We start from the raw sequence: 27,757 nt of genomic DNA, 5'->3' as shown, positions 1-27,757 counted from the left end.
TCCTAAAATGTTTGTTTTCTCTATGTGTTAAACCTGCTTGGCTCCTGCAGCACTGCATTTGATCAGGATATCAAACACGGCATTAACCCAGAGCAGCGTGGATGCCAGGGAATATCCGTTTCTGGCAATAATTTATATTGATACATTTACATGCGCTCTGCTCATCTGCTGCGACGAGGGCTGAAAAAAGCAGCTCTGCAAGGACGGAATGAAGAATAATTTTAATTGGAAATTTGACTTGCATCTCTGGAATGATATGCATTTTAATGAGCACAATTTGGCCAAATTCCTTCATATTTAGTGCGGCTGTAACACAAGAGGGATGGAGAAGTATATGACGTGGGTTTTTAAAGGGAACCACAGCCTTGAAATGTCTGAAGAAAACCATTTTTGATCAGAATTTTGGAAGTCACACTGGCACCCCAGGAATGATATTTCACAACAAATAAGACAGCAGTATTTCGCCCACGTCCCTCAATGAATAAATGAATAAAATGTGATTGAAGCACAATTTAAAAAGCACACCATATCCTAGAAATGTCTTAAATAATGACTGAGTCGAGTAATGTGCTCACAACCACCCCCAGACACTAATGGAATTTCACTCTCTGCATTACTAAAATGGGAAAAGCAGCGCAGGCTTTTAGCGTTATCCAAGCCCACATCTAATTAGTGAAATATCATAATACAATAACACAGCAGCGTCTTCTCCCAAACCCAATTAATGGTCTATTGCAGCACAAATGTTTGATGAAATCTCACCTAACATCCCAATTACCATAACAGCACCACAATATCATACATTTGATATTTTGTTCAAGGAAAGCTCCTGTGATCCTTCGTTTCAAAACATGTGGAGTGGTCTTTAAAAACACAGATACCCCCGAGGAGATGAAAATCTTTCAAATCACTGTGAAACCTTACTGTCCTGTAAGTCCATTTATGTGCCGTCACGGCCGTATCCTCACTGAAATTCTCTTTAACTGGGTCTTACTGGCAGGATGTCGCGCTAATGCGAACGTTTTATTGCAAGGAAATCCCACCGGCACCTTCACAGCTGGAGATGGAGCCACGTGCCAGTCCTTGGTGACAGCAGAATGGTGGTACAGCTCTAAATCTCAGCGTCACACACACACACACACACACACACACACACACACACACACACACACACACGCACACACACACACACACACACACACACACACACACACACACACACACACACACACAGACAGAGTGAAGGGCAACAAGCTCTGACTACTACTATCGGCATGGTTTGTTTTTCTAATTATGCTTCTCTCAGAAGAGCGACAGAAACATGTAATGTGAGGATTTGATTGCCGTGTGTGCTGACAATTTGAAAGAGAGTCTGAATGTAATATTTTATGTAACCTGTGGATTCTTGACAAGCTCCAAACCTCTCATTATGATGTGGGCGCACTGCATGAACTTCTTATTAGAGGTGTGCTGCCTCGCTGCATTGACTCGCTAACCAGTGGCACATCACATTAGCACCAGCTCCTTCATGCCACAATATCACACACAACAAGTGACCCTGAAACAATCCTGAGACTCCCACTCACAGCAATATCTCCCAAACACAGTGTTCGTGTTTTTTTATGCCGCCTAATCATCTGCCTGCAGAATCAATCCATCTCGATCGCTGCCTGTTGCGGCTCTTTGAATCCCTCCTCCCCTTCTCCCCTCGCACCATCTGTCTCTCTTCCCGCGCTTCCTCCCAGCAGCCCTCCTTCAATCATTTTTTCATAACTCCTCCATCTCTCCAGCCTGTCCACCCTCATAAGCTCCCCCTGTCTTTTTCCTCACACACTCTCGGCATTAAACATACATATCACGCTATACATAGCCACACATGTCACATCCTGGCTTTTTCTGTATGCTAATTTCACAGCAACGTGGGAATCGGATCAGCTAATGACGAGCGCACAGTGGCGTTGACAGTGGACACACTTGATTCACAGCGGCACGCTAGCCGAACGTGGTTACTGACCGGCTCATTATCATTTAGAGCTGCTCTGTGCACAAACTACACACCCACACGGTGTGACGCTAACGCCTGACAGGAATTTGAATTATGAGAAGTCAGGGAGAGAGAAATTCTTACAGTCACTATAATGTAGTGCCAAAGTCCGGGGACCCTGCCTCTTGTATGAATTTTTTTTCTGCTCCCGTAGGAGACGGTGTTGGTATGTGATGCTCATTAGCACTGCCTGTGTCGCTCCTCCACCCCTCACTCATGCCTTCTCTCTCTGTCTATTAAAGTCTGGGACACAATTATCCCCATTCTCCGTCTCTCTCTTTCTCCCTCCATCTCTGTGAATGAGAGTCTGGAACACAATTACCCCTTTTCTCTCTCTCTCTCTTTCTTGCACTTTATCCAGCCCTCCCTATCTCTCTCTCTCTCTCTCTCTCTCTCTCTCTCTCTCTCTCTCCTCTCTCTCTCTCTCTCTCTCTCTCTCTCTCTCTCTCTCTCTCTCTCTCTCTCTCTCTCTCTCTCCGCCTCTTATGGCTTCAGGAGAAGTCTGTGAAGGGAGCAGCTGCTGAAATATTTATTGATCTGTTTTCCTCAGTTTTATTTATTTCCCTCTCTTCCCTCATGCCCGGTCTTCCCCTCCGCACAGACCCAGAAACACCTCAAGCGCCGTGAGATGTCAGAGGCGGCTGAGGGGGCTGAAAATCCACAACATGAAACCATTATTTAGCATTTGTTGCACCCGGTAGTTTACCTGTGTAAACAAAACAAGAGTGTGGGATGAAGGCGAATGCGAAAACAACAGCAGCATCAGTTGCAGCGAGAACAGATGCAGAGCAGATTGAGCCGTGAGACAGGTGGAGTGTTTGGCGAAGTCTGATGCCTGTATGTGCCGCAGGGGGCTGTTGACAGCAAACACTAAGGTGCTGCTCTTTTTTTGTCATATAAAGGAAGTTGTACACAACTGCAGGCTATTTAAGCAGTTGTAGTCATGGTTACAATGCCCTGAGCAATTATGATTACAGTACAATAGTTCCAGCGTTAGCCTCCCACTAAATGGCTTCGCTGATGAATCTGACGCTATCTCTACGTAATTAAAGGGCTCCCGTGCTATCGTGTGTCCCCGCGGTAAATATCAGCGCAGTTAACCGGGAGTTTTTGAGGTTACTCCACTGGCGAGCCATTCAGCAGTCGTTTGAAACTAATGTTTTTCTCTAGCCTTCTGTTGTAGCACAAATGATTAAACTTCTACACACACACGCGCACAAGGGAAAGATATCACACATGAGCACACTGAAACACACACACAAAGCTAAGTCCCATCACCAGGCATGGCCTGCATTAGCGCCTAAGCCTTTCCCATTGATTTGCCGGCGAGCTCCTTGTCTTTTGGTAATGAGGACAGGGAGAGAAGCGGGACCCTCGTCCCTCCCGGCTCCCCTAGGACAGGCCGCCCGCACTAATCTGAATTGTGTTTCCAATGATGCTAACTCTCTGGCACAAAAAAGACTAAAAGGAGGAGGAATAGAGAGAAGAAAATCACACAGCGCTGTCTCTCTCTCTCTCTCCCTTTAACAGTATTCACTCCTCTTAAATGTGTAACATCTGCACATCACCAAACAAGAAAATATCTCTTTCTCTCTGTCTCTCTTTTTCCTCGCAGACAGCTCAATCTGCAGCCTGGACGGAAACCTCGAAAACCAAAGGGAAGAAATTTGCACTGAGCTGAGAGTTAAATTTCTCTAAATGAACACCACTGAGCAGGGATCAATGGAAGTTATTAATACCCACTTTGATGTTATATATACATGCATATATCTAAAGAGATGTGGCCTTTCCCCCCTCATGGCTGAGCTGGCTTTCCATTGATTTACTGCTCAGACTTTTTAGTGAGGGAATCGTTGAAATTCATCTTCCCACAGGTTCAGGTGAAGAAGCTATTCCGCAGTGTATGCATGCATAGGTTTATTTCCCTGTGTGTGCATGTGTGTGTGTGTGTGCATGCCTACGTAGGCGGTGGTTGGTGTGAGTGCACGAACCACTTCTACCTGCTTCCACAGCCACTCTGTTCCCTCTTAAATGATCCTTCCCCGGCACTAAATAAAACATAGACCTTTTACATTTGTTGCAGTGAGAACCCACAGCTTCAGCGTTAATATTCACAGCCGGACGGCGCAGGTCTTCAAACTGGGACTGGGACTCTGGGAGGACGATGAGGGGATTGTATCGAAGCGAATTACAACAGTAATTAAACACGGTATAACTACCTGTCCTGGGCTGAAAGCGGTCCTGGTCCCTTTCCATCGCGCTGAACTCCATATATTAAAACTGTGATTATAATTGCAAACTAGCCCCGCTGTAATCATTATTTATGACACTGACACTATGTGTAATTGCCAAACCCCCGAACCAATATGTCCAGCTCGATGAAGTGTTTATCAAAACCGACAGGGGGAATCTCAAGGGCAGTGAGGTTGGTGCTGCACCCGCCTCTGGTCCACACCAACACCGTGGTTAACCATCCCCGAAGGGTTTGAACCTGTGACCTCTCAGTCACAGCTACGGCCAGATAGCTGCTAACGCTACGAGATGCAGAGTTCTTCAGCTTGGAAGGTCACGGGGTCAACAGCACAGGGGTTATTCATCTCTGTCTGGCCTGTAATTGGAAATGCAGCAAAAAACCCTCGTATTGAGGGCAAGATAATAAATACAAGTGAACACTTCTCTGTGCTCCGGTCGATTGGTGTTTTCGCAGCGGCGTCCTCCAGTAAGGTATAGATTCCACAGATCCAGGTGCGAGAGATGTAAACATTTCTTTCAGTACTTGCAATATGATCACTTCATTTACAGTCTTTGTAGTTACCTCAAACACACTCTCTGTTGGATTGTCCTTTTGTTTTGTTTGTTTTTACCTTTTCTTACTTACTGCTCTTCTCTGTTGTAATTAATTTTTGACTCATTCATTTTGACTCATTGTTTTTACGAGTATGGTGCCTCTCCTACTAATTTAGATTTATTTTTCATCCACTGAGCTGGAGTATAAACTTTGTTGTGTCTGGGCAAGCCAAATTTACCATGCAAAACAATAAAGATGAGTCTGAAGTTAACTTGTTATACTTTAATGTCCTTGATGTGCATCCATAACAACTTGAAATCCAACAGAAAAACTCTCTGTGACAGTGTTTTCTTTAAGGTAGGACATGATTCTTTTATACTGTATTCTGAAGGCTTTATTCCTGGTACTGAAACTGTTTCCTTCTATAGTGACTTCATTCAAGAATCAGGAGATGTTTGACTCTTTTCAACAACTTCAGGCAGACTTTCAAAGAGTTTCAGCTGCTTTTAACAGATAATATCAAACACAATCTTACTCTCTGATGTCAATATTGTAAGGGCGCAACACTGAAGTTTATCATAGCTAATCTTCCCTGAAACTGGCATTGTAACTGTTCTCCATTACATTATGCTTTGCTCAGCATTCTGCATTTATGGAAACGTACTCAACAGTCGAGGGAAATTCGCCTTGAAAACGTAAAAAGCAAAGGTGTTATCATAGTTGAGGATTGTATTGATCATTTGCAAAAATCTGAGTGATAAGTTAAGATATTAACTTTCAGAGAACCTAAATGAAGAAACAGCATCCTGTGGTTTAGATCAGTGGTTACCAAAGTGGGGGTCCGGATCCACCTGGGGGGTTGCTAGACATTGATCAGGGGTTACAAGATGCCTTTCAAAATAAGCACATAAGTAACAAGGTATAAATGATAAATAAAAGTGAAGGTTTAACTGTTGTAAAAATATTAACAAAAATAGTAGTTAGCTGATGTTTTTACTTTTTTTGTTGCCACATTACAACAAATAAACCACATCATCAGTTGCAGCAGGTTAGTTCACAGCAGCACAGGAAACAGCGACCTGTGCACATAGAGACACTCGTTTCCTGCAGAGCAGCCAACTTAAGTATCTCAGTCTAAAGCCAGTATGACACTCACAGACACACACTGGTTTACCTGTGTGGCGGCTTATTAAATATTGTTTTTCTTTGTATTGCAACAGTTTTTGAATTGGTCTATTAGTGCTTTGCATGCAGTTGTGAGCAACAGTGAACAATCTTGGAGGACAGTAGGGGGCCCTGTCTCTGACACTGTTATCATATCATCATTTCAGATGCAAATTTGAGTTGCAGCTTGGAAATCAGCTTGTGTGATTAAATGAGTCAGGAAGCAGAAATCGTGTCTAAACAGAGACATCGGGCGCAGCCTCAGATCCTCAGGCAGGAACCTCCTTAAAGTTCCCGCCACAAAGCTGAAGTCTGAGGGTGAGCGAGCGTTTACTGTGCAGGCTCCTCGAACGGGGAACGACCTGCCTGAGGATCTCAGGCAAGCTGCATCAGTATCTTCTTTTAAATCACAGCTGAAAACACATTTTTAACGAAAGGCCTTCCTGTAATATTGTTTTATCCAAGATGCTACATTTATTTTTAATCTATTTTCATTCACTCATCGTTTAATTGTTTTACTGATTTTATTTGTTTTACTGATTTTATTTGTTTTACTTTTTTTAATTGTTTTAATTGCTTTTAGTAGTTTCTCTTAGCTTTTCCTCTAAAATTGTCTTGCCAGCCCATATACCCCCCCTTGCTTTGTTCTCTTTATTGTGGGTTTTTATGATGTTAAGCACTTTGTAACGTCTGTTTTGATAAGTGCTTTATAAATAAACTTTATTATTATTATTATTATCATTATTACATCTAGGGCCTGTGTCCATTAATGTAGTTTTTTAAGTTTCTCAGTGCTCAGCATCTTAAGCAAAAACACGCCATCAGTAGGGGTGGGAATTTTTAAGATTTTATCAATGTCAATGCTATTGTCCATTCTGCTTATCAATCCAATTCCTTATCAATTCTCCTAAAGATTCCTGAGTATTTTTTTGAGGGGAAAAAGTAGTTTTTTACAGTCTTCTGCACCAAAAGGAACCATTTAATTTTTTCCAAAATGATGTCTGCACAATAATGAACATGAACATATTCAGTTTAAACATTCTGAACAATAGGTTGACCTCATTCTCAACCATATGAGTCCAGACGTGGCCCCTCCAGCCTGGATGAAAGACTTTGAATTTTGGGAGGAACAACACTTTTCCTCCGGGGGTCATCGCGGAGATATTTTACCCGCTCTCAGTGCCTCATTTTCGGCTGCGTGAGTCCAGACGTGGCCCCTGGAGCCTGGAGGAAAATACTTTGACTCCATGTTTCCTGGTGGTTGAAGGAGTTCTGCGTCGCAGAGTGTGCGACGTAATGCAACGTACCGCATTTGAGGTGTGCAATTCCGATGGACTTGATCAATTGCAACAGGTTCTCAGTCGGATCCGGTTTTCGATTCCCACCCCTAGCCATCAGCATCAGCAGTTCTATGTTGCTGCGCTTGAACGGCTCTCAGTTGAAATAGTACAACTTCTTGAACACTGCTAAGCATTCCAATGTCACTTCTTTTTCACCAACAAAAAGTGCCATCAAATAAAAGCATAATTTGAGCATATAGAGCATTTTCATACAGACTTAAGAGTCAGTGGACACAGGCCCTTGATCAGGGTCTACAAACAGTGAAAACCATTATTTTTAAAGCAGGTTTCAGCATCTTGTTAATGGTTAACGAGAAAATAGCAGAAAAATTATTGTTGATTGTTTAAGGGATGGACAGTTTTAAAATGCTTTGCTGCCAAAGTTTACAGTAACATGCCATATGAGCTGAGATACCCTTATTAGTTCCCAAAGCCATGATGAAGCTCTGGCTCTTTGCTAGTGGCACATTTTCATGGAATTAAACAGCCTCTGCTGATACTCAACACTCGCCAGCAAAAATAGATCAAGTTAATTCTTGCAGCCAAAAAAAGCAAACCATTGACAATATTCAACACCTGCAGCCGTTAGTAGTCAACTACATATGCTCAAGTTTGATTGGCAAAGCTTTAAACTACTATGTGGTAATTAATTAAATTTGCTTGCAGACTTAGTTTTATATTTTTCTAAATCAATTTACAAGACTGAACACGTCCAATTCAAACTAAATATGAACAACGTTCACATTAACTTAAATTACATCTTTTTTCTAAATTAAAATGCATTACAGCATTTCAGATTATAAAGAGTTGTCTGTACATTAGACTCTTGTGGATTTAAGTTTCAAGTCGCCTCTTTTTTCCATCTCTGCAATTAATCCAAATGGAGTTTCAAGCTAAGCTCCTCTATAAGTGTTTTCAGCATGGTACTCGTCTCAGCCAGTCTATGGAAAAAACACAGCTGGACTCTCTTTAGGTGCTATCTCTGCTCCACTGTGCATGAGGAATGGATACAGGGGAAGATGTTGGAGGCTCAGCACCACAGGCCACCACAGAGCAGCAAGAGCCAGAGAAAAAAAAAGTTCAACCCAAGAGGGGAAACTTTCCGACCACAGACCCACTCCAGGCTTGGTTTTACCTCCAACCTTTGTCCCTGCAGGCTCTTGAGACCAAATCTTGGCCCTCTCAATCCAACACTTGCAGAAAAACAAAACCTGCCAAAATGGCAGAGCATTTCCAAGCCAAACATGGAGAACAACAGCTCACAGAAACCAAGGATTTCAAAGGGAGGGAGGAAAGCAGAGGCCCCTCCAGAATAGAAGCGCAAGGCATCTGTTGATGCTGGCATCTCCCTGCTCTTCATCTGCAAGCCAAGGCTGCTGATCCAGTCGAGTGTGTGGCTGCGCGAGTGTGTGTGTGTGTGTTTGAGGGGGCAGGGGAGAAAGGTGGCTACGTGCTAGCATGTGCAATGAGCATTGACCCCACTTGGCCCCCATATGTTGCTGAAACAAGAAGGATGGCGGGCTACAAAGCGACCCCGCCTGTTTTCACCTGTGTTCCTGCCCTGAACACTTCCTGTTACCAAACCCTTCATCACAGCGGCGCATGCTGCAGAAGAGACCCATCTGTTGGACTCTTGGAACATCGGCCAAATTTATGTGTAGTGTATACAGTCTGCCAGTCAGATTTTCTGTAACAATTGCATTAATGGATGACTGTGAGGCATAAATCTGCTCCTCATATACCTAAATATAGCATGCAAATCAAATCCTTTGAAATATAACCTTACATGCTCTCAGCTGCGACCCGAGCGGCTCTGTAAGCGGAGGCAATTTCTTTTGTCATCTTTACTTTTCATTGAATCAATGACAGCATTATTCTCATGATCAGATCGCGGAGGTTTCTGTCACAACAGAAATCCTTTGAGCTGTAAATTGTTTAATTTTTCTCGGAGATGTGTGTGGATGTATGTTTTCATCATCCACAAAGCAGCGAAGCCTCACAGTATCTGCTCCCAGAGATGAAACAGGTTTTGATTAATTGCCGACAGCCTGTGAGACAGAAATACACTGATATTTTAGTGTATGTATGTGTGGGCACCTAGCCATCCACTTCTATTGAGGTGTGGTTCTCAAATACTTAAGTTGGAGAAAAGGGAGAGGGACTAAAGAAGTAGAAAGGCATGATGGCATGCCAGTTGGACACCACAGCCTCAGAAAGGTTTGTGCTTTCACACGCCAAGCTAGGAGGAAACCTTTGACTGGTCTGATTGTTTTTTGCAGCACAGAAAAAAAAGAGTGTTTTCAACCCATTTGGCATGCCAACACACTGTTCTGAAACATTTTCTTACTATCTGTTTGTGAGTGTATGTAAGGTCAAATGCTACTTTTGCTTCAAAAATATCTGTTGTGCACATAGAGAGAAGGTGAAGGGGAAGAAATGTCTTCAGCGGAATAAAATACTCTGCAATATTTTATTAAACTAGTCTTATAAATCATCAAAGTGGCATAATACCTCACAAACAACCTGCTGAAAAGTATTGGTAAAGCATTTGCGCACCAATTAAACACTAGTTCTACTTTCAGGGCTGCAGAAAAGAAGGATTATTCTGCTGCTGCATGATTTATCAAGAAGTGGACAGTCCCATTTTAACAGCCATGTTCTTCCTTCATAATGTATGCCTTTGGCCGTGAAAGATGGACGTGTTGTGGACCTACAGCTACTCAGAGCAGTAGGCTGGGATCCCTCTACCAGAAAGGTCTGATTCACATGTCCTGAAATGCGCCCATCAATATCCAATCACTCCTCAACTGTGGCTACATGATTGGTTACACAGTCACATCTCCCCCCCTTAAAACCCCTCCCCCGCAGGTTACAGATTCAGAGAGCTGGGAGCTGGAATGAGTCTCGGAGTGGTTTTAGGGGTTGGTTTGTGTGGTTGCTGAGGCCCTCTGTGTTGGTGTGTTGGTGAGGTGTGTGTGTGCGTCCTGCGGGGCTGTCCGTCTGCTCTCTGCCTGCTGTGGAGAAGGGGGCTCGCTGTGGTAAGCCAACCATGACCAGCTGGGCTTCTCCTGCCCACGAGGAGCTCCGGAGCAGGAGGCTGTAGCCCGTCTGCATCTGCAGGCTGTTAACCTCACATCTTATTGCACTGACACATCAATTATTGTTATTAAGGGCCGGAGTAATTTATTTATATACTGATTTCCCATAGGAGGAAGCTAGGCACTAATTGAGCCAGGTGCGTGTATGTGTGTGCAATTGTGTGTGTTTGTTCGTGATTCATGAGCAGGGGGGAAATTATGGCGAGAATGCCGCGCACAGCTAATATATGGTGGGATATCCCATGGCATGGTGAGAATATTAGAAGATGAAATGATGAAAAATGCAAGAGGGTTTCAAAAATTCCCTGGTCAGCATACCCTGAGGACAAAGGCAACAAAATAAAAATTTCAGTTTTTTTTTTTTTTTATTATAAGGAAGCAGTTTAATATCCCATCTGAATCATCTGCTGGTGCAACTTCACCCCACACTGCAAGAAGACTTAAACCCCAGGATTTTGGGGATGATACATTAAGAGTGTTTGTCTTCTTTATTGCTGAAGATGTTTAATGTTGGATAAAAGAGGAGAATTAGGCTTGACAACACACTGCTTGTTTGACCCCCCTCTTAGCCCCCCAACCGTCCATCCTTCACCATTCATCTCCATCTGTCTCTCTCGACCTTGGGTTTGAAGTGAGAGAACAAAACACTGTCTTTCTCTTCCCAGCCTCTCTGCATTGCTTCTACACGCACTTACATTAACCCCACCACTATAACAATCCCCCATCATCACCACCACCACCTCATTGCACTGGTGGTGCGTCGTGCGCGTGGGATCCCGGGTCATTCATGTCACGTAAAGGAATGTTCACAGTAGACTGGGGCTGAGGGTCTGTATTTTTTTTTATAGTAAACATTTTAGCATGCACCACTCGTTGCTCTCACTGAACCACGAGGTTGGCTTGGAGATGAACCTTGCGCTGCGCTCACATGCACGCGCATCTGCACACACGCACACACACATTTGCAGCGTCTCTCTCTCTCTCTCTCTCTCTCTCTCTCTCTCTCTCTCTCTCTCTCTCTCTCTCTCTCTGCGTTTGTAAATCCGTGTGTGAGCAAATGGAAAACTAGAGCGCAGTGGCACAGCAGACACGCGTGATTCACAGGCAGGTAGACCCCCCCCATCCCCAACCCCCTGCTTCTTCTTCTTTCATCATTAGTATTCACCTCCACAACCATTTTTAGAAAATGAAAGGCGATACATGCGCATCAGCACAGAACCGTCAACACATCACCAAAGTAGCTCGTAAGAACTTACCTTTCGACAGCAAAACCAGGATCAAACCAGCAAACACGTTCCGCAAGAGGGGGCAGCCCATGATGGAGTTCTGATTGATTTTCTGCTTGTTTTTGCAGCCAAATGTGCCTTGGTATTCCTCCCGTATGGTGCCGTTGCGGGGTCTCAGTGTATCAAAAAAAAAACGACCCAGTGAATGAATGTCAACAGCAATAGTCCCAACGCTTCTTCTACATGTGACTGGACGAAAACATCAGTCTTGTCCACTTGACTTTTCCTTCAGACGGAGAGACACAGACAAGAAGAGAAGCTGTGTGTCTTATCCTGTGCAGAATCTCTTCACCATAAAAATATCAACGCAGGAAAAAAAACAAATATTCCAGACAATTAGTTTGTCTCAGAAAGCCTCGCAGGAAAGAAGAAAATCTGCTGGAAAACGCATGTGAGTAAAAGGTGAAATTAATCTGTCCACTGACTTGACATCAATATGTTTTTGGTCAGAGAACAGGAGGGGGTCTGTGCGTCCGTACCAGCCGCAAATCGCCACTTGAGCCTTAATTAGCCTGCTCCCTACACCTCTCTGTTGGTATGCAGCGCGTCTCGTCGCTCCGCACTCCGCGCGTCGCAGGGAGCAGCACCGAATGCGAGGCGCACAGGAAAAAAAGAGCATGATTGACAGTTCAAGGAGAGCCCCTTTCCCAATCACCGGCCCTAAGGAAGGAGGCGGGATTTACGATTGCACCGATGTCCCGCTCAGAGAGGCCGGCCAAGGAGCCTCGCCGGCCAATCGCAGGCGCGCGTTGGGCGGGCAGAGCGCGAGGCGAAGCACGGCGCGGTGATAATGCAATGTGATTTATAGCCAGCTCGGTGTTGCTGCAGTACTCAGAGAAAACAGTCCACAAGGGGACAGGCGGACATAATAACTACAGGGACAGAGGTGGGGAGGGTGAGTGAGGGGCAGGTGGAGCCATATGGGCTCCGGTGCACGCGGGGTTTTGGGAGAGGATGAATGAAAACAGAACGAGGTGGAGGGACAGGTTGCGCTGCTGATGAGCAGATGTTTCTCAATTGCTGAAAATGGAAATTGTCAGACCAGAGGAGGGGGAGGCTGCGAGGACAGAGTGGAGACTTCCCACATAGAAGGAAGTTCTTGGAGCACAGGGAGCGTCAGCAGATTGTAACAGCACAGCACAAAACACCATCTGACTCCATCACTCTGCTGACTTAATGGCAGGCGACAGAAACGCATGTAGGAAGACACTTTATATTTATGCAGAGGTACTAATGAGCCATTTATAAACATGTTAGTCTCCTCTCCACGTCTGCCAATAAAAGAGTGAGAAGTAAAGTGAAGATCTAATTTTCTGTTAAAGGCTTCACATGGTGAACTAATCATCCAGCTAAACACACAGTGTATAGCTTCTTTGTGAAGTTGTGTAACAACCAACCAGAAAAATGTATTAGTAAATTTATGTTGTCCTCCCTGACAGTTTACTACTCATTTCAGTTGTCTTGCTTCATTACAACTGACTTCTTTGGTCAGAAACATGGAAACGATGGGTTGATTTGATTCTACTTTATCACTATCTTTTCCATTTTGACCAACCTGTGCATCCTCATACCACCAGCTTTTTTCTTTTATCCTGGCTGCTGTAAAGGCAAGCCCATGCAGTGAATCATAGAGTGACAAATGTTAAAAGTTGTTGCACGCTTCAGATGTTGTCTTGCTGACTGAGTGTTGCTTGGCATGAAACCATACACTGTGTATAAAACATGGATGTTGCCTCAGTGACGGTTTGAAGCTCAATGATGGCACTTGTGTTACACTCGTGGAAAAAGCGAAGAAAGAATCACGAGCGTGATCGTGTTGTGTTTCCTCATCCAGAGCGTTTAATAGAATAGCAGAAAAGAGCGCGATCTCCCTGCTCTGCAGGTGGAGACCGAAGCAATCGATCACAGATGAACATCTGACACAGACTACTAAGTAGATCACAGATCAACATGAATAAATCTTACATTTTAACGATAGAAAACATAGTAAACAGTATATTTAAACACTCTTAGCGTAATTACTGTTTGTTTTTAACCATTAACTGACTTTATGTATTTCAAATGACTTAAATGTTTCTATATGATTTTTAATCACTCTCTAGAACTTATGAAATCATTTTGTTTTTAGACACAATGTAGATTTTAGCTTTTTTATAAACAATGAACTTAATAAACTGTTTTTAAACTCTTTTTAACTTATATAATGCTTTTTAATGCTTTTTAACTTATATAATGCTTTTTAACCTGTCACACTCTCTCCCACAAAACAAATGTCGTCCCGACATCAAAACATTTCAAAACAACTGTGTGTTTTTTTTCATGTCTCTCACAAAAAATTGACACAGCAGATCCTCTTCTGTAAGCTAGTGCTTGAAAAAAGTGTGGGTGTCAGGGTTCAAATACAATGTCCATGTCTGTTGACTGACCTCTGTTTAAACAGTCTATGACAGTCCATAACAGTCCATGAAAATCTCTGCTTAGTCTCTCGGTCAGTCCAACAGTCCATCAGTCTTGATGATGTGCTGGGTTGGTAAGCAGGCAACAAAATGTCTATGACCACAGGCTGTGAAAACAGTCAAGGAGTGGTCCACAGTAACAGTTCAGTAGGACAGTTCACATTAGATCATTAATCTAGTCAGGTATGTCACCACTGTTACCTCACGCTCGCAGGAGTCCATACATATAGGGTGACTGAAAGTAATATGGCTGTAAAGGGGGCAGCCATGGGACCAGTCCAGATGTTGGGTAAACAGGTAACAGCTGTGGTGGGGGCTGGATGCTGTAGCAGGAAGGGTTACCCAGCTGATCATAGGTGATACGCCTTGGCGGGTGCCTCTCTCTCTGTGGACGCTGGTAGGATTGCTCCTCAGGCTCAGCAGCAGCAGATGAAGAAGGAGAGGTACTCGGCTGGTGAATGTCAGGTAGATGTTCAGCAGGTAAGTTGATGTCGACAACAGGCTGGTTTTCAACAGGTGTGATGAACTCATCCAGCTGATGTCCATGCAGGGGCTGTGCTGGCATAACATCAGGTACTGTCCCTTTAAATATCAGTTCTCCTGACTGAGGTCTAGTTTCAGGCATCTGTGGTCTGACTGTTCTTTCACTGGAATCTGTAGGTGGTGTGGGGATCTGAGGTGGCTCATAATGAAGGTCATATTCATCCTCACTGTCTTCCTCAGGTTCTGAAGAACTTACTGCAGGTTGATGTCTCTTTTTGTGTTTACTTCTGTCAGCTTTAGTTACGTCTGGTGGTGTCTCAAAAGGTAAGTGGTCACAGGACATGAGCAGGTTTCTGTGCAGGACTCTGGAGCGTCCCTTACCTTTTTCAGGTCGTACTTCATAAATCGGCAGGTCAGGTGTCATTTGTCTTACTACTGTATGGACTGTTTCCTCCCAGTAGTCACGTAGTTTACCTGGTCCCCCTCTTGGTGTCAGGTTTTTAACAAGGACACGCTCTCCGGGCTGAAGAACAGAACTCCTTACTTTTGTGTCATAATATTTCTTGCTTCTTTCAGCAGCTTTCTGTGCATTCTTGTTTGCAATAGCATATGCTGTCTCCATGCCTTGTTTCCATTTTTCCACATACTCTCGCTGGTCAGAAGAGCCTGAAGCTGTGTGGAGTCCAAAGAACATATCCACTGGAAGCCTTGGTGATCTCCCGAAGAGGAGGTAGTACGGTGAAAAACCTGTGACATCACAACGTGTACAGTTATAGGCATACAAGAGTTTGTTAAGGGAGTCCTTCCAGTTGGACTTCTGTGTCTCAGTCAGTGTCTTAAGCATTTGCAACAATGTCCGGTTCATACGTTCCACTTGACCATTTCCCATCGGATGATATGGCGTTGTTCTTGATCCAGCCATACCACTGAGTTTCTTCAACTGAGAAAACAGTTGGTTTTCAAATTCTCCACCCTGGTCATGATGGATGCGGGCAGGGAAACCAAACTTCAGGGCAAAGTCATTGAAAATGAGGTTTGCAGCAGTTTTTCCTGACTTTGATGTGGTGGCATATGCATGGGCATAGCGTGTGAAATGGTCGACAATGACAAGGATGTACTCATATCCGCCTTTACATCGGTCAAGATGGAGGAAATCAATACACACTAGTTCAAAGGGCTGTGTTGTCACAATGTTCGTCAGGGGAGCTCTTGTTTCATGACATGGTTTCTTCTGTTTGATACAGGTACAAGCTTTGGTCACATAATGCTCGATGTCAGATTGCATATATGGCCAGAAGAAACGGTCACGTATCAAAGACACTGTGCGATCAACTCCTTGGTGTCCCATGTTGTTGTGCAGCTCTTCTAGTACTTTTTCTTTGTACTGTTCTGGCAGGACCAGTTGTTTTCTGGCTGAAGTTGTCCTGTACAGAATACCATCACTGTCTATCACTAGTTTGTCCCATTCTCTGAACAAAGATTTTGTCTTTGGGCTGAGTGATTTTAGCTCTTTAACTGAAGGTTTGGAACCTGACTGTTTACAAGCTAGCACAGGACAGATAACTGGATCAGATTTTTGAGTCTTTCTAAGCTGATCTTTTGGTATCGGGCTGACTGATGTTGCGATTGTCTCATCTGTGGCTGAAACTGACATAGATGCAGCTGAAAATGACAGAGTTGCTGGGAGCTCATCTTGGACCTCGATTGCTTGGATTGTGGCAGCAATCGCATCAGGTGGCAGCTCTTCAGAACATTCTTTCATCAGTGCCTCTACATCTAGTGGCATCCTTGACAATGCATCAGCATCAATGTTCTGTCTCCCTGGTCTGTACTTTATCGTGAAGTGAAAGTCAGCTAACTCTGCTACCCACCTAGATGTGGTTGCGTTCAGTTTTGCAGTGGACAGGATGTAAGTCAGCGGATTGTTATCACTATACACAGTAAAGGTTGGAGAATAGTATAGATAATCTCGAAACTTATCAGTGACTGCCCATTTTAAAGCTAGAAACTCTAACTTTCCTGCATGGTAGTGATAGTTTTTCTCAGCAGCTGTCAATGAGCGGGAGCCATAAGCTATGACTCTAAGCTTGCTATCTTGTTTTTGGTACAGGACTGCTCCTAACCCTTGATGTGAAGCATCAGTATGTACAATGAATGGCTGGCTGAAATCAGGGAAACCTAACACTGGGGGGTGGAGCAAACAGTCAATCAGCTGTTCAAGTGCATGTTGGTGTTGATCAGTCCATGTGATTGGCTGGTTTGAGGGCACAACATGGCTCACCTTCTTTGTTTTTGTCTTTGATTTCCTCATGTTGTCAGGGGGTTCAGTTGGGTCGGCTTTCAGGAGATCGTACAGACAGCTGGCCTTTCTGGAAAAGTCTTTGATGTACTGTCTGTAGTAAGAGAGTAAACCCAGCATTTTCCTGAGCTGGCCCACATTCTGCGGCTTGGTGTCTTTCAGTGCTCTGACAGCTTCAAAATCAGCTGGATCAACTCTGCTGCCTTCTGCAGACACTATCCTGCCCAAATAACGGACCTCAGGTTTGAAAAGGTCGCACTTACTTGGTTTGAGTTTGATGCCAAACTCTCTGAGGCGTTGCAAGACTTTACGCACATCGTTCACATGACTGTCAAAGGTTTTACTGAAAACCAATGTATCGTCCAGATAAGGGATGCAGATGTTATCCCGGAGTCCTTCCAAACATTCCTCCATACAGCGTTGGAACGCCGCTGGGGCATTCATGAGGCCGAAGGGGATGCGTATCCACTCATAGAGTCCCCATGGAGTAACAAAGGCTGTCATTGGTCGACTCTCTTCAGACATAAATCCTTGATGGTAAGCTTTTCCCTGATCAAGGAGGGAAAACCAGGAGTTACCACCTAAACTGTCCATGATGTCTTGGACCCGTGGGATAGGCTGACGGTCAGGATGGGTCTTCCTGTTCAAGTCTCTGTAATCTATGCACAGCCTAAGGGTGCCATCCTTTTTTCTAACACACACTACAGGGGAAGAATATGAAGACTTTGACTTCCTAACCCAACCCTGAGCTATTAGATCATGAAGATAGCCTTTCATCTCCTCATACAAGGGCCTGGGTACTGACATGTATGTGCGTTTAACTGGGTCAGGATCTTTGAGAGAGATGCTCATTTGCAATCTGCTAATGCAGCCGATGTCATTGTCTGATCTTGAAAATGAGTGACACTCTTCTCTAAGCATGAGTTTGACTTTTTGTCTCTGGTCTACATCAAGATGGCTTAAATCAACAGGTGGGTCCCACTGTTTACTAGCTGTATCTGGTGTCTGGGCACTAGTGTGGTTCACTGTAGCTGGTGTGACATTTTCAAAAATCTGAGCAGGCAACACAGTCATTACGGTCTGTATCGTGCCAATCATAGTTTTGCCTGGCAAAACAATGTCATGATCAGTTGGGTTTGAGACATCAACTCTGATGACAGGGAGCACACCTTTCCTAACTGTGACTAGTGTGTCATAGAACTCTAAACCATCTGGCCACTGGGGGTTCAGGTCTGGCTGAAATAGCATGGTCATGTCATCTTTAAAGGGCTGGGAAGCTACACGACAGTCAATCTGAATGTTACTGTGTTTTGGTACTGCAACTATCTCTTTCTTTGTTTTCACTGCAAATTCATCTGTCTGCTCTGCACTAACAGCCTGAATAAAAGCTCTTACCTTGTTCTTTTTAAGACTTGGGAAAGCTTTTCTCACTGTGTGGTACTGTTTAGACTTGTCAGTATTTGCAAGAATGTGTTCGATGACATTAAAACCTATGATGGGGTGGGACAGATGAAATCCTCTCATCACAAGCACTGGAATGATCAGTTCTTTTTCTTGGTTGGTTTCAGAAGCTAGTTGGAAGGTTGTCTCGATCCATCCAAGGTAAGGCATGTCAGTTCCGTTCGCTGCAGTCACTTTCAGGTCATCAGGTGAGTCCAGGATCTCTGAAACATCTCTCAACTTGACATTTGGAAAGTATTCTGCTTTGCATGTTTCATCAATGACTGAAACTTGAGAGCCTGAGTCCCATAAAACTCTGAGTTTTTGTCTTCCCAGGTAACAGTCAACGAGACACTGTCTGCCAACTAGTGAGGTGACTCTGTTGTGGCAGCCTGCTGAAACTAAATCTGGCAGATAGGTGGCACTCTTGTCATTGCAAGGGGACTTTTCACTGTTCTTTTCCGATGTCAGGTGGATGCACTTTCCTTTATGTTGAGTCCAATGTTGCTTCTGACATGCTCTAGAACAATAAAGGGTCTTTTTGCAAGATGAGCACTGTTGCAGTTTCTTATGTGATGCTGGACGATCACAATTGGCACATTTTTGAGACTTTTCGCTGCCTACGGTTAACACTCGTCCCTCTGTGGTAACCGTCTCCAGTTTAAAGGGGCCTCCCTTGATGGTCTGATTCCTCTGATTTTACATCCAGCTTGAAAGTGCTCTCCGCTTCCACATCTGTAGCAGTGTGTACAACGTTCATTCATTCCAGTCTGCTGGCAGGCGAAACATCTCCTTGGTACATGAGCAGGGCGGTTGGTGTACTGATAGGGTGCACTCTGGGGCTGGTTGCGGTTGCTGTAGTACTGAGGTTGTGGACTATATGGCTGAGGGTCCCTATTTTGCATCCTGACTGGAGTTGGGTCGTGGGGCTGTGGCTGTAACATGGGCTGTTGTAATGTCTCTTTAATCTGAGCTATTTCTGCACTGAGACCTTTAAGAGAAGCTACACCTGTCTTAAGTTCTGCTAATTCTGTTAGAAGTTCAGGGGGTACTTTAACTTTAGCTTCTTTCACAGGGTACTTTACTGGTGGCGGGTCACCTGACTGGACAGCGCTAACACTTGTTACTGGCTGTGGGTTGCTAAACTTTTTCTTATTTCTTCTTTCAGTTTCATTAGCACAGGCTACATTTAGTTTTTCTAGCAGAAGCTCATCTGAGGTTTCAGTGTCTAGCAGAAGGGGCTGCATGTCTATCCTTATGCTATCATTCTGGAAACCTGTGAGTACTGTATGCAAAAACATACGCTGAACAAGAGCAGGGTCATATTTAAGTCCTGACTCTGACTCTTGGGATGCAAAAAGTACTTTCTGCTTTAGATCTAAGACTCGCATTATAAAGCTTTGTGGGGTCTCTTTGCTATGCTGTACTTCTGATGCAAGCTGCTTATAAAGCTCTGTGGCGCTCTTTTCCTGGAAATGGGAGCGCAGAATGCACCTAAGTGTAGGGAGGGTTAGCTGAGGCTTGCCTTCCAAGTAACTGCGTAGCTGTAGGCCTGGAGAAATAGCTCTAATGACAGCATCGACTATTTCTATTTCAGGATAATCTCTGTTTAGCCCGTTCTCAATCTGATGAGCAAGGCTGGAAAATGTCAGTTTATCTTTCTGCCCTGGTTCACCTATTTGACCAGAAATCTTAAACTCTTTGCGCCAATATGGGCTTGGTTGCTGTTGAGCAGTGGGCTGCATGCTAACAGGGGGGCTAACTGCAGCTACTCTTTGGTGCACAGGAGTGCTAGCATTAGCATTAGCATTCGCGTTAGCATTAGCGTTAGCGTTCGCGTTAGCATTAGCGTTAGCGTTAGCATTAGCAGTTTTGACTCGTTCCATTTCTACTTCTTGCGGTTTGGTTACAGTTACAGGGTCTTGTTTTTCTCTCTGCTGTTCTGTTGTCTCAGGTTCTTGTTCAGCTTGTGAAGTGTTTTTAGCAATGCTATCTTTTAACACTGCAACTTCATCTTTCAGTACCAACAACTCAGCCATGCCTTCATCTTCTAGCTCGGTTAATTCCGCTCTTTCTAAGTAGTTCATGATATGAGTCACCAGTGATATACGGGATTTTCCTTGAACATTTGCTCTGTTAACACCTGATATGTTGAGGGAGTCACATACTCCAAGTAAATTGTCTTTATCCAAGGTGTACAGTTCTCCTACTACCTCTTCATGTAGTTCTTCCAACGTTGACATTGTGTAGACAGGACGGGAGGGACTGTTACTGTGCTGGATGTGTCTATGAACTGGTGGACGGTCTTTACGGTCCCTGACGATCTCTGACTGGCCTCAGGGGACGTGCATTCAACCACCAGCTTCCCTCTCACCTCGCACAGCGACAGCTCTCTCTGCAGCCTGCCTGGGTATAATGTAGGGGATTTAGTTGGCTCAGAATTCAGCATTCAGGCTGTGGACACTGGACATCTGAACAACAATCCCAGCGGTGCCTCCAAAATGTTACACTCGTGGAAAAAGCGAAGAAAGAATCACGAGCGTGATCGTGTTGTGTTTCCTCATCCAGAGCGTTTAATAGAATAGCAGAAAAGAGCGCGATCTCCCTGCTCTGCAGGTGGAGACCGAAGCAATCGATCACAGATGAACATCTGACACAGACTACTAAGTAGATCACAGATCAACATGAATAAATCTTACATTTTAACGATAGAAAACATAGTAAACAGTATATTTAAACACTCTTAGCGTAATTACTGTTTGTTTTTAACCATTAACTGACTTTATGTATTTCAAATGACTTAAATGTTTCTATATGATTTTTAATCACTCTCTAGAACTTATGAAATCATTTTGTTTTTAGACACAATGTAGATTTTAGCTTTTTTATAAACAATGAACTTAATAAACTGTTTTTAAACTCTTTTTAACTTATATAATGCTTTTTAATGCTTTTTAACTTATATAATGCTTTTTAACCTGTCACACTTGCCACATTGGAAATGCTGACTCATCCTAACTTTCAATCAGTCTAACCGCAGGTGAAGAGGTAGAGCTGTGGCGAGCCCATAGCCCCAGACATCTTCTTAGCGCTTGTCAGTACTCAGATTCTGTCTGCAAGCCCTCTAGACCTTTGCTGTCTTCTCTTGCCATAGCTGTGCAGTGTAAAACAGAACAGAAAGTTGTTTTTGGCAGGCTTAGGATTCCTACTAAGTCACAAAACTTGGTATTCATGAGCCCTGTGTGGAAATGAGACATTTTTTTAGGGTTTTGGGTGTGGGCATGGAAAAAAAGGCACTGCATCGCCCCCCCAAAAAAATTAAAGAAAAAAGAAATGTTACTTGGAGTGCATTCAACCTATATCTATGAACATTTCTGGACTATTGTATCATGGCCAAACATGAGCATAGTCTCACTGTCGTCACCATTTAGTCCCTAAATAGAGGTTTTTTTAAGCCAAACAATGGAAGTCGCCATTCTGGGAATGCTGACTCAGCCTAATTTTCAATCAATTTAACTACCAGAAAATCAGGTGGAGCTTAGGCAATGTACCCACCTATCAGTCAACTCACCACACTTTAAACTATGCAAATGTATCTGTAACTATTAGCATCAATGTAATCAAAACAGGTGGGGTGTGGAAAATTAACAGTTGCCGTTATTGGTAAAATTAGCTGGTTAGACTGACATTTTTTTTGTACTTTGGGGCCCAACATGGGATTCCCTGGCTTTTCCTTAAAGTCAGACTCTTGTGTGACACTTGAAGAACTATTTGCTTGTCTACATTGACGTTAGTTCAAAACTGGAGGTTGCCTTATATGTGAAACCCCCTCGTGGTTTCTGGGAAGAGGTGTGTGACTTACAGCTAGTGTCTACAACACCAGTTAAGCTCCATCAAGTTTTATTTTTTTCTTGCATGAGACTTTGCATTACATTTTTCTGTAATGTTGTGTTGCATGATCTTTGTTTGCATTTCATAACTTTGCATGAAGTAGTTTTGAATAACTTTTTACAAGTGGCTGTACTTCACAAAACATGGTTCCTCCTTTGTGTAGCTTTGCTGCTTTCAGCTTCTTACAGAGTGATCTAATTAGTAACTTGCAAGTGATGCCTTGAAATTAAAATACCCAGCACTGATTTACTGTTCACCTGAGCTGATGTATAGTATCTTTCATGACTTAAACATGTGTTCCTTTCATTCCCAGAATAACCAATTACTGTTGTGTGAATGCTATGTGCACACGTTGTAAAGCACTGCTTGTTGATTTATGCTTTTTCAGACAGCATTCCAATAAATACAGTTGAGGATTTATTGAGTGCATATCTGCCTCAGACGAAAGATGAAGAAAGATGAGAGCACAAGAAAACCCCGGACTGATTAATGATTCAGCTAATCAAAGCCCAGCATTAGTTACTCACAGTGTTGGACTTGTTTGTAAATACTTATTATTCACTATTAATTAGATTTGACACAGTGGAGTGAATCAGGAGCCAGTCATTTTTAGGATGTTAGCCAATGGCTCATTAGGCCGATCTGTTGGAGCGCTTCTTTGATATTTTTAGCTGACAGATGTAAAACTAATGATTTATAATAAACTGGTGCTGGAGATATAAAGATAGATAAATGGACAGACAGATAGGCGGATAGATAGGCAGAGAGGCAGATAAATATACAGATACATGCATGCATACATGTATACATACATAATGAAGCCAACGTGATGTCTCAGTGGGCGCTGACATTTTGTGCTGGTGACATATTTTGGAGCAAAGACATGTGCAGACGCAATCTGTCTGCTGGAGCCATGGGATTGCTGTTATGGCACTTCCCCTTACCAAAACACTCATTTAACTTATATTTAGAACATCCCAGGTTTTATCAAGGTCCCCTTCAGGTTGGTGCCGTCCCCAGCAGAACAGGTTCTTGTGTCGATTTGAAGCAGAGTGCAATGACTCTTATGTGAGAGTTAATTTGATTTTTTCTCACCTCTCCTCCCCTACTCTGCTAATTTGGCAAATATCACAGCGGGAGTCTCATTTGTCAACAGAGCTGTCAATCATGATGCCCGACTGATCTTTTTAGCATCAAATAAGTAATTAAAACTGAAGTTTCTCCAAAAATAAACACTTGCACATAAATCAGCATGATATGATGTTGCTGTCATGACAGAAATTATGTTTAAGAAAAATCTGTTTGATGTGTACTTACATTTTCTGCATCGACCCATGTCCCATCTGTTATAATGGAGGGGGCGGGGTTAATGACAGTCAGTTTATGCAGCCAGTCACAAGATGGAGCTTGAAGTGCTGGCTTCACTTCGAGGGAGCATTTTTTTCCTACATTCTAGGATGCATACATAGTTACATCTGCATAGGTACATGGAAACACTCATACTATCACAAGTTGTAAACAACAGAAAAATCCCAGTTATTCATCATCTGTGATAAATTAGATAATATCTTACACGAGGACTGATTAAAAACAATTTTTCAGATTGAAAATGGAAAAATGTTAAGGAATTGTTAAAAGCCTAAGGATGCTTCAAATGGTTAAACTTACTGATTTGGTTTATTTTTCTTTGTTCACTTCGTTCTGTATACCTGATCTGATGACCTGTGACCTGCAGAGCATTCTAAATTGATACTCTGCAATTGATTTCTTGAACACCACCCACATGCCTCGTGGAATTTTCCTTCTCGACTGTAGCTTCAACCGATGGTGGGAACTTCACCTTTTCACCTTTGATATTATTCCCCCTGATTTTGTAGCTATGTTGTGATCTTTAACAGAGGAATTATGCTGTGATTAATACAATAACGTGAACCTGTTGAGAGATGGTCAAGCTATCATTTTGAAACCCCATAGTTGTCAAGGCAGGTGTCCCTAGAACACTATCGCTGGGTGATTTTCAACCGAGAAAACACATTTACATGATTTTCTTTCAGTTGCGTTGGTCTGAGTGTCATCGGTCCCTGGGTAGCTTCAGCATTGTCTTTGACATCTTTGATGGTGTGAGTGTTTCCCTATTCCAAAACCCGATTTTTCCAACAGGCACGTATTCGGGTAATTTTCACCCTTTTTTGTTTCCCTCTCCTGCAGCTGTTTGTGTATCAAGGAGACTGTGCCTTCACCAGGGAAGTCTCAAATGTCCCAGGAATGGTTGGACTGAACACCAAGTTTCCAGTTTCATCATTTTTTGTTTTAGACATTTTTTAGACTTTCCAACTTTTCAGTAATTTTGGAACATTTATATAGGGTCCCCCCATGATACATTTTTTTTTACTTTTCTTAGACATGGCACAGTTTAAAATAAAAGAAAACTTCTCTAATTTGCCATGTATTGTCATACTTTGATATATTTTGATGACAAGTACTTTTTATTGGGTTTATTATATCGGATAAAAAAACACCCAACGTTATTGATGGTGTTACTAACCTTAGTGATCGTGTTCTAGGGTTAAAGTAATATGAATTGAAGTGAGGTTAATCACTTAAACTTAAACTTTTTTTCCTTTTTGGAGATTTAAGAAAGTACATTTGAATATTGTTGTCCATCACATGAACACACTCCTGATAAAACCTCCTTATTTATTAGAAGCATAACAGCAGCTCATACAAACAGGTTACAAACAGTAAAGTTATGAGATTAACTATAGCTCACAGGAAATCAAAATTCCACGCATTAAAAGACCCATGACTATTTGCTGGTGTGTGTGCTGAACCAACAGAGTATAATGTTGTACATCGTTCCTCTAATCAGCATGTCCCCCTCCTCCTCTTCTGTTTAAACATATGGTATTTGCATTGAAATGCCGCAGGACAGTTATTGCACAGCTTTGATACAAGCACATAAAAACATTACCTCAGCACGTTACAAAATCCCAAACAAGACGTGCTGAATATGCAGTTCTAAAGATGTATTAATGGTATTCATGATTTCAATCAGTGCTTCAGCTGAGTTACCACGCACTCATAGATATATTATTTATAGACCTGTCCCAAGTTGCAATTTGTTTATACTCTGTTGTCTCAAGTTTGTTCAATAAAAGTAGAAACACCTGCTTAAAACGTTGACATGAATTTGCATTTTGACTCAGATTTTACAAAGCCAATTACCACCAGACCTCGTCAGCTGCCATCATGCTGCATGACATCCTGAGCTCAGGGGAAGGCTGAAGAGGAGGATATATTTCTTCATTTTGGGAAGACATGATGTGCATTAGTGTAAGGGTTGGTTGCTGCTTTGCATTATAGTTAAAGGCAGAACTAATAAGCACATGCACCACAAAGTCTGCACAACACTCAGACATACAGTACACACATTATTACTGAGAGGGTGTGTTATATAACTTACATTAGGACCAGATGTAAGGAGCTTCTTTTGTCTATGCTTATACAATGCTGACATGGTATGGAAAAACACAGTGTTTGAATAATAGATGTATGTGAAGACAACAGGTCACTCTTTCCTTCCATTATGTAAAAGTGAAGCAAAACTGGACAGAAGCCAGATGATCTTTTTTTATATCATGCCCACTCTGTCGACAGAGGTCTTGGTAGTTGAATCTGGTGCAATGGTTTCACATTTTTATCGATTCATTGTACTCATTCATTTACTTTTTTATCTAAAAGCAATATCATCACCATCGGATTTTGTCCCCTGAGGGAGAGTCTGCCAAGTAGAACAAGAAAGATCATTTTCAATATCATCAATGTGCACAATTAATATGGAGATAGAGCTGGACTCCAGGGCTCCAGGAGACTTTGAGGGTCTGCAGAGACTCGCTATGATGTCTGACAGGGGAGTGATGCTGAGCCAACATGTCAGACTACTCATGCAGGAGGAAGATACTCGATGCTGAAACAGGCAAATAAAAAGGTAGAAAGCATTTAAAGAGAGATTTCAAGTGAACAGCAGAAAAGTACGTTTCAGGTTAGGAATGAACGTGTATGAACTCACTAAGTAATTACAAATGTGAGCCGAAGGCAAAGCTAAGCAGAAGAAAACTGGCTTTGTGAAGGGGGGATGTTTAAAGAGGATATACTGCAATAGACGAATTAGCTGTTAAAAGGAAATGATACAATAATAATCTATAAGAGGAACCAGATAAAACTTCTCCCGGGCCTTCTTACTCAGAGAGAAGCAGGAGACGTTTCCTGAGGAGGCAGACCTCATCTTGTTGAAGCTAACACTAATTAGCGTAGTCATCTTCCGGCTCTGACCTTTAGTAGATTTCTCTTTTTTTACCGTCAGTCCTTAATTTCTCTTTAAGTGAAGGTTCTTGCAGCCGCAGGAGCCAGTTATTGTTACACATTATTGACTCGATAATCCTCATCTTTTCTGCACGGATGTTGCACTCTCATTGTTTTTATTATTCATGACTTGAACCACGCTAAAAGCTTTTAAAATTCTTAACAGATGCTGAAAATGTAAGAGACCCCAGACGTGATGAGAAATAATGACTGATTCAACAGTTTTGTTGTTATTGATAACTTGCAGTCACGTGTCCACCATGATGTCAGTCACTGCAGTGGAAGGCAGAAGTAGCAAAGTTGACATGAGGACCCCCCCATCCAATTGCAGATACCTAACATGTTTAATAATTATGATTTTAAATTGGCAGTATAATTTTTAGACACATCCAAAAATCTGGACCTTTGTCGGACAGGGGATCAAAATCAGCCTGATGATCTTGTAGTGAATGACTGTTTGTCTTGCAGCCTGTTAGTACAGAGTAATCAGGTGTCATAAACCTGGGCCCTGTTTTTTCATTTCAAGGGGTCAGGGGTCTTTACATTTAACCCTAGACCACTCTTGCCGGGTGATTTTCACCCAAGCAAACACATTTACATGATTTTCATTAGGTGGCGTTTGTCTGAGTGTCATGGGTCTCTGGGTAGCTTCGGCATCGTCTTTGACGTCTTTGAAGGCGTGGGTGTTTCCCTACTCTGCTTTTTCCTACAGGCATATGTTCGGTTGATTTTCACCCTTTTTTTACTTCTATCTCCTGCAGCTGTTTGTGTCTCAAGGAGACTGTGCCTTCACCAAGGAAGTCTCAAATGTCCCAGGAATGTGTGGAAGGAACACCAAGTTTACAGTTTCATAATTTTTTGTTTTAGAAATTTTTGGTTCCATATTTCAAATTTTCAGTAATTTTGGAGCATTTTTATAGGGTCCTCCCATTATGCATTTTTTCATTTTGTTAGACATGGCACAGTTTAAAATAAAAGAACACTACTCTAATTTCTCATGACATATTTTGATATATTTTGGTACTTTTTATTGGGTATATTATATCAGGTAAAAAATACCCGGCGTTAGTGATGGTGTTACTAATTTTAGGGATAGTGTTCTAGGG

The 27,757-nt window shown here is 42.7% G+C and overlaps 1 protein-coding gene across 1 annotated transcript in view; it reads right to left on the bottom strand.

Moving 5' to 3' along the window:
- iglon5 (IgLON family member 5) overlaps positions 1-23,130 on the bottom strand; it is a 149,762-nt gene extending 126,632 nt beyond the window's left edge. The window contains exons 1-2 of the mRNA XM_034698233.1: positions 23,102-23,130; positions 11,691-11,946 (exon numbers count right to left, since the gene is read on the bottom strand). Of these exons, the coding sequence (XP_034554124.1) occupies positions 11,691-11,751 (61 nt within the window). The 5' untranslated portion in view covers positions 11,752-11,946; positions 23,102-23,130. The remainder of the gene's footprint in view (positions 1-11,690; positions 11,947-23,101) is intronic.
- Positions 23,131-27,757: the final 4,627 nt, after the last annotated feature.

This window comes from Notolabrus celidotus, chromosome 12 (assembly GCF_009762535.1).
Source record: "Notolabrus celidotus isolate fNotCel1 chromosome 12, fNotCel1.pri, whole genome shotgun sequence".
NCBI lineage: Eukaryota > Metazoa > Chordata > Actinopteri > Labriformes > Labridae > Notolabrus > Notolabrus celidotus.
The sequence above is the reverse complement of the archived record's forward strand: the minus strand, read 5'-3'. Positions and strand labels throughout refer to the sequence as shown.